The sequence below is a fragment of the Limulus polyphemus genome, unplaced genomic scaffold (genome assembly GCF_000517525.1).
Source record: "Limulus polyphemus unplaced genomic scaffold, Limulus_polyphemus-2.1.2 Scaffold750, whole genome shotgun sequence".
Taxonomy (NCBI): domain Eukaryota; kingdom Metazoa; phylum Arthropoda; class Merostomata; order Xiphosura; family Limulidae; genus Limulus; species Limulus polyphemus.
This window is the reverse complement of record NW_013666360.1, coordinates 248,230-256,679: the sequence shown is the minus strand read 5'-3', so window position 1 is coordinate 256,679 and position 8,450 is coordinate 248,230. Positions and strand designations below refer to the sequence as shown.

General features: G+C 32.8%; 1 protein-coding gene across 1 annotated transcript in view; it reads left to right on the top strand.

The window, feature by feature from the left end:
• LOC111085972 overlaps positions 1 to 7,104 on the top strand; it is a 99,897-nt gene extending 92,793 nt beyond the window's left edge. Inside the window, exons 2-3 of the mRNA XM_022387014.1 lie at positions 2,851 to 3,024; positions 6,541 to 7,104. Of these exons, the coding sequence (XP_022242722.1) occupies positions 2,851 to 3,024; positions 6,541 to 6,584 (218 nt within the window). The 3' untranslated portion in view covers positions 6,585 to 7,104. The remainder of the gene's footprint in view (positions 1 to 2,850; positions 3,025 to 6,540) is intronic.
• The last annotated feature ends 1,346 nt before the right edge of the window (positions 7,105 to 8,450 follow it).

The following is an 8,450-nucleotide window of genomic DNA, read 5'->3' as shown; positions in this document are numbered from 1 at the left end:
TTTTCTTTTCTTCGGAAATTACGGTTATCACTTTTAAACATTTTCAATTCTTCTTCTTGCTTGCGCCAGCAACGAATCATTTTTTCTGTTGGTGGAGGACCAAAATGTCTTTCAACAACTCTGTTTCCATGCTCTTTTGCATAATTAATCACACTTAATTTAAATTTAGCTGTGTATGATAGTCTCTTTTCTTTAGACATCTTAAAGGGTGAAAAAATAGAACGAAAAATGAAGAAACAACTATTTTGCTCCCGAGGCCTAAGATACGGTATATGGACTTTCGGTGACGTATCTAACTTGACAGTAAGCACGTGCCAAACTGCAGAGTATCAAATGAAAATTGAAATACCGATTACGCGATTACCGATGCTAATTGCATTAAGCGCTCTGACTGGTCAAGCGCATTGCATATTTGAATCCAAGGCAAGCACTCAAAAACGATTTTTTTATTTGTTAAAGTTAGGCCTGAAACGGCTTTATTCTGCTCCATATTAAACAGGGATCGTCGTGTATTTAAAAGCTTTTTCACTCTCATCCATTACTGTAATTTATTTTTTTTATTATTTAGGGCGCATTATAAATAGTTATATTTTTAAAAGAAAAAACTACTATTGTTATAAATAACACATTCAACTGAACTAAACTATGTATGCCTATTTAAACATATTTACACATGGCTTGTGTATATCGTATATATACACACATATATTATTTATACAGGACGCAAGCTGATTTTGACATCAAATTTTGGGGTAAAAAAGTGCGTCTTATACACCGAAAAATACGGTAGTGACAATTATTCACTCATATATCTATTATAATAATGCTCAGTTTTTGTCTGTCCTGAAAATTCACAGGGCACTTTACTATTTAAATACGCATGAACGCGTACTTGAACGGATGGAAAGAAAAGGCGGATGTAAGTATACTTTAGTAGAAGTTTTGCACAACAACATATTTATAGCTTACTGAAATTTTAAAAATGCCTAGCGTTAGGCCGTAGAATAACATTATAATTTTATTGATAATATGAAGTACGGTAAAGTTTAGCCCTAACGAAACTAAAGCTAAAAACGTACATAAGTTACAATATTAATTTACCACTTTATCCAATATAGGTCATATTTAATAAAGGCTTAACTAATGTTAGGCCAATGACAAGTGATTTTACAGATTTCGGTGTCTGCGATTACATTTCTTTTCTGTTAATCCAGAAATACTGTATTTATAGATGTAGTGTTGCAATAAAGATACTAATTTAACCTCAAATGTTTTGCGGGTCTCTGCTAGTATATGACATAATAAACACATTGGCAATAATATGATGTGTGGAATCTTACAGATTTTCCATTTACTATAGACAGTTTACTAGAATAAAAGTTTGTGCAATATCAGTATTTCTGTAGATGAAGACTTTCTTAACTACTGCTTTCAAAATAATCACATATATGGTCGCTGAAAAGTTTCTGGAAAGGATCGACCATCCTGCTATAAAGAGTTTTAAATTTTCATTTAGGACTAATATCTAATTATTCTTTAAAATTGTGCTTGAATGATTCTTAAATTAAAGCCTAATGGTTAGCTGTTCCAATAATGAAAGTTCTGTGAAATAGAAAAAGAAAACTACTTATACACCTAACTAGATTCGTACTACATGCAATTTAGTCATTAGTGTGATGCTAAGGAAATCAACGTTGATCTGCAGGATTTACTGTAATCACAATAGAATTTCTACTTTCCATGAAACTCAGAAGGCTTTAAATATTAGATTCGATTATGCGCATAGCTACGGAAACTCTGTTATCTTCAGAAATTTCAATATCTATTTATCTAGCTCTTCATCTATCTGTTTCTCTATCTATTTATTTATTTGTCAAGCTATGTATCTATTGTAATTATTGAAATTAGTGTAAACTGTAAGGTAAAACGAATATTCATCATAATTTTACACACATTTGAGTTCGTTTTAGTGAATTTAAGTAAAAGGCAAAGTGACAAACAGGTAACAAAGGAAAGTGGGAATTATGAAATCAATTATTTGAATGAGTTCACCGCCAGACTGGTGATACTAAATTCCGACTTAAGGCGTCATATCATTAAATCTGTTAAACTCTTAATGACCATGAACCAGAAGCACTACACAAAATATTGAAATTAACACATTTGATATATTGCATAATATTCTGAAGGGTTCAAACTTTAGAGCACAATCAACATATCTTCTAACAACTAATGTCTCAGTCCTCTAGACAGATTGTTACTGTTTACAATATTAGGCACTAGAGGATTTTGTTCGTGAATTTCTCGTGATAGGAGAAACTACCATTTTAGACAAATAAATATTATATGAGTATTAGCGTTTCCTGCGTAACCTGTTTTATTCGTGTTAGGTTGATACAAAGAAACCAGATTCTGAGAATTAATCGCTTGAATGTCTTCTATTTGGGATTTGTTTCACATATTTGCACCATTTTTATTGCTAGGATTTAATAACCTAGTTTATTGTTTATGACAGACCGTATTCAGGACTCCACTTTTCCAGTTGTATACTATCTCCACATCACAACTTCGAGCATATTTGGACATTAATTATACCAGTGCATGTAAATAATCAACTTGCTTATCATTTCATAATAATTACGTACTTTTGCTATCATACTTCTGCAAGTTTCGATTGCTTTATATAATTATAAAGTAAAGCATAGTGTATTATGGCACTCAAACGAGACAACAATGTTTTTAACCTAACAAAAGACGAATCGCTGTGGTAGTTTGTTTATTGTTGTTTCGGGGGAGGTGGAGGTGCAGGAGGGGATATGTATTAATTACAATTTTTGTTTGTTTTTACAGGTACATTGTTAGCCGGGATGACGATCATCTGTGGCTGCAAAACAGAACATAGGAGTCGGGTGAAAGCGATATTTTACAATATTCTGGCGTCTATCCTGCAGTTAGTTTTGGCACCAGTTGTGATCGGGTGGGTTTGGAGCATAATGTGGGGAATTACATTCGTCAACATCAGTGGTAAGTTTGATTGGAAATTAGTTTGTGAACATAAGTGGTAAGTTTTACTAAGGAATTGATTCTTGATAATCAGTGGTAAGTTTTACTAAGGAATTGATTCTTGATAATCAGTGATAAGTTTTACTAAGGAATTAATTCGTGATAATCAGTGATAAGTTTTACTGAGGAATTGATTAATGAAAATCAGTGGTACGTTTTACTAAGGAATTAATTCGTGATAATCAGTGATAAGTTTTACTGAGGAATTGATTAATGAAAATCAGTGGTACGTTTTATTAAGGATTTATTCGTGATAATCCGTGGTAATTTTTACTGGGAAACTGATTCGTTGATATCAATGTTAAATATTACTGATAAAGCTAAAACTTAAAAATGACGATGTCAGGTTTTTATAAGGCCGCGATTCTTTACAGTAGGTGTCTGTGATTTGTTAGCGATAAATTATAAGAATAAACGGTCAGCATTCAATCAACTCGTTTTAAAGTAATATATTCAAAACAAGTCAAACATATTTACAAAAAATTTGTTACACTACTGGTTACCATAGTTGAATATAGAGCTTTAAATAATATTTTTGTTTGTCAAAAGTCCACACAGGCTGGTTCAGTTACTTTAGAATCCAAATTAAAATATTAATTATTTCTCCTCTCCTCTGTTATCACCATACAATTACGTTACCCCGTGGGTTATCACAGTTGTATCCAGAACTTTAAATAATTCTATTTTACGTCAAAAGTCCACTCAGGCAAGTTCAATTACTTTAGAACACCTTTTGACAAGACAAATTGTTCTCCTGTTATTACAAAATCAAGTTGTAAAACTCGCTTTAAAAATCGCCCATTACAGCTAATTCATACGCACTCTAACTTCACGTTTACTCTCACTTCCACTAACTTACTTCCACTAATTTGGTCGCCTATATATATTGCCCGACTGAGGCCTAGAACTTTCTACAAACTACGAGACGTTACGAGAAACAATACTCACTTAAAGCAACGAGAAAATTTCTGAATATTTGAGAAACATGACATCAATTCACAATAACTGAACTACGCAACAAATGATTCATAGACAGTTACGTAAGCAAATTTGCCATAGTTATCGCTTCTAAAAATAACTTAGTTTAACGCTCACACAATATAGACTAAATATTACTCTCGTATTAAATTTAAATGAAACAGTCGGGTATATCTAACAGACGAGTACATTCGATATCAGTAGCGGTTTTCACTTAAACATTTATTCCTGACTAAGTGAGGCGCTTTTTCAGTTATTTATTCAGTTAAACTGTCAAGTTCTACAAAGACATTGATATGGAAACATTAATAGTAACTTTTACAATGGAATTAATTGAAGGGTATTAGTCATTTTACTCTGACCAATAGAATTTCTCAGCTTGAGTAGTCGTTATAATTACATTCTTCAGTATGAGTTCTATGGAAGAAACAATACTTTCTTTAACTTATTTGATAATATTGTTGTGGTGTCACATACAGTAATTGTCACTCACTAAAGCCGTCTATTTGTTTATTTAACGAATAGAAATAGCCAGTATCCAAAGAAAATTATTTATTCCTGTAACGTTTCACCTTAGGCTTTGTCGAGAGGTAAACATCCTAGTCTTAACACCCGGTCTTAACAGAAGAAACAGCTAATGTAATTCAAAATAATATTAATGTGTTTTTATATATCATCTGACATGCAACTATGTTATCGACAATGATTGTTAACGCTGGGCTTGTGTTTAGTAGGTGTCTCCCTCTTGATAAGATAAGAAAACCTTGTATATTAAGTTATTTTGAGGTAGCTGATATTATAGGTTGTTGGAAATATAGAACATCAACATGTTAGATAGTCACATTATTTAGTCACGTGTGACCTACTGTGCATAAAACTATTTAAAGTTATGGGAAACTCCAACGAATAACCCTTCAAAAGCTGTATTGGCTGAAAGTGCGTTTGGAGAGAAACAACACTACATATGTAAGAATTGTGAGAAATAGTGCCTCATAGCTATAGTTCAGCAATCAAATGTATTTGTTCTAGCTGAATAATACCCCTACTGAGGTAAATTGGTAACTTTGGAGAATATCTAGAGGCTTACTGACAGCTCACTGCTTAGAACAAAATATCCAGTTACTCATGAACTTCAATACAAAAATACAAAGATATCTACAAGTGGTTTAAAACTTATTCAAGATCAAGAAAGAGGTGAACAAATGCCGTCCTTTGTTGTCAAGTGGTTGCTTAAACTAAAGAGAAATTAAAATTTTAAATGGCCAGAGGGTTCCAATACGTATCAGATCTCTATGTCTTTAGAGGGATGAAGAGAATTTTAGACATTGTTGCCAGCAGTAGTGATTTGTAACGTTCGAATCAAACTCGATGACTATATGCATAAAAGTGAATTTAAACCTTTCTTATTTTGCACTATGGATACCTCTTGATTGTATATATCAAACTCGAGTGATAGAATACTTCACTGAAGTTAAACAAACTATTTATAATAGGTTTCATATAACTGCAGTAAAGGTATAGATCACATATACTTTGCAAGCATAGTATTGGGCATAATCTTCTGTTTCAGTGATGACATTGCAAAACCTTCCCCATTATCTTTTGTCGGGCTTACGTACCGTACAACATCTAGCGTACGATCCGTTAACTTATTTGTTTACTTAATCAATTCGTTGTTAAACACAAGGCTGCACAGCAGACTATTTATGTTGTGCTCATCAGGGATGGAACCTCGAACTTTAGCGTTGTAAGCCATCGAGCTTATCGCTGAGCCTCCGAGGAACGTTTTGATTAATATATTAAATAAGATCCACTCCTCAGCTACAACCAGTGTAACAGAAGATTATGAATCTGGTAGATGTAGGCTAGTCGGAAAAGTAAAATGCTTTTCAGATATGTCAAATATTCTTAATTATTTAGTAAATGGATTGAAAAGTTGACTGGAGCAATGCTTCTCACAAGTCTTCACATGATGGTTTTATATAAGATGTTAACTTTTTCAAATGTAACAATTTTAATAATTATCTTATCGTGTTACATTAATAGTGTGACTCTTAGAAAGCCTATTTTTCAATCCCTTACATCTGATTGGTCGAACACCTGTCGTTCCTACTTAACCTAATCTAACCAGATACTGACATTAATTAGAGGTCGCTGTCTTCAGGAAAACAAAATGGTACGTCTATAACACCAAAAGAATGTCTTGTGCACACAAGCTCATCCTATTTTCCTTTTTGCGGTGTACTAATTACATTGTATTGGTAAAAAACGAGGAAAATGTAATTGTTGAGGTTTAATAAACACTAATATACTCTGGTCGCTCTGGAAATGCTCATGCAAACTACTGTAAACTAAAGAATTTCCTTAAATGATACGTCGAGGATTAAGTAACAACGCTCTTATCCATTGGGTTAAAAACTAGTTTTTTTATATTAATTATGTTAATAATCCTTGAACTTTATGTAAGAGGTACCTTTTAATTAACATTTTTATTTACAGTTACAAAGGAACTCCAGGAACCAATATTGGTGGCCCCAGTGTAGGTTTGTCGTTTGGAAGATGGAAGATGTGGACAGAAGCGGGCAGGATTGTTTCAAATAAATATCATTTCGTCATGTAGTGAACGGAATAGAATGTACTACGTTTCTCTTCTTCTCTTACTTTTTAAAACTTTTTTGATTGTGAAATCTTTTTTTTTTTTCACTATTTAGTTATATCTTACTTCATTCATAAACATGATGTATAACACCATGCTGTTTTTGTAAATATTTGTCGCCTCCAACTCGAGTTGCTGAAATTCCTTATGTATATGAATCTCATGTCATTTCATCAAGGCTTCAAAGTCGGATATACCGATAAAAGAAATTGACTCATTGATGGTCTCATGACAAAGAAGTGTCACCATTTTCTTCAAGTTGCCATTTCAATGTTATCAAACTACGCGAAGGTGTAAGCAGCGAAGGCAGTGGATATGGACGGTTATTTTTAGTTTAATATTTTTAAGGAGAAGGTGCCTTGTAGTGGATCGGTTACTGCATTAATAAAAATATTGTTCTTAACGCGCTTATTAGTTAATGCTTAACTTTTATTTATACCAATCATCAGAGGCTTTAATATCACAGTACTTTTTAAAACTTTAACACTTCCATCTATAAAAACTCTTCCAGTACATTACAGAAGAACGAAGCACAGCCACCTTGCTGTTGTGTGCCTCTAATTACCATGACAACACCTTACCTGTATACCTCTGATTACCTTAACAAAATTGTATCTGTATACCTCTGATTACCATGACAACACTTCATCTGTATAACTCTCATTACCTTGATGAAACTTCAGCTGTATACTTCTGATTACCATGTCCATCTTTCTGTTATGAAACTGTAATTAAAAAAAGAAAAAAAAAGCTATACATATGTGCTTGAGAAACTGTCCTTTGTTATCTTGTGATTACCATGACAACCTTACTGTCTGACACTTGTGATAAAATACATATATGAATAACAAACCCTCTATGGTTCAGCGGTAAGTTTGTGAGCTTATAAAACAAAATTTATTGGGTTCGATCCCTGCGGCTGGCATGACACAAATAATCCATTATGGATTTTTGTGCTCAACAACTAAGAAACATGTATAACAGACTTTCTATCACATAATGCTGACATATAGCTCGTGTGAATTTATGAAATGGTGCAAGTCGAAAATTAAAACGACCTGTTTCTTTAAATTAGAACTATTTAGTCTTAACACATTCACAATTTGGTCTTCTCTATATCAAAGTAATTTTATACTATTTTTGAATTCATTATTATCATTTGGGTCAAATTACTTTTGAAAGAGTTTATTCTAGACAGTTCCCACATTTATCTGAAAAGGAGGTTGAATGTGTCAAGAATAAACTATAAAATACAAAGCTTTATTTAAAATATTAATCAATACTCATTTCTAATGAAATATATCCATTAGTAATGTCTCATACTCCTTGCGTTGACTAAAATATTTTGTTCTTCAAAACTGACCTCGCTTCGCAATCTGTAGGTCGCGGGTTCGAATTCCACCATTGAACATGCTTGCCCTTTCAGCCTTGGGGGCGTTATAATGTGACATTCAATCCCACTAAAAGAGTAGCCCAAAGGTTGGCGGTTGGTATGATTAACTAGCTGCCTTTCCTCTTGTCTTTCACTTTTAAATTAGGGACGGCTAGCACAAATAGCCCTCGAGTAGTTTTGCGTGAAACTAAACAAATAAACAACTTTTCAAACTAAGTTTCCATGGGAAATTATGGCGCGATTAAAATATTAATTACGTTGAAAATGTTTACCTCTAGCTATTTATAGGTTATTTTTATATATATAATGAATCTCTTCAAATTATAAAACGCTTTTGATTATATGGTGAACTTGGAAATT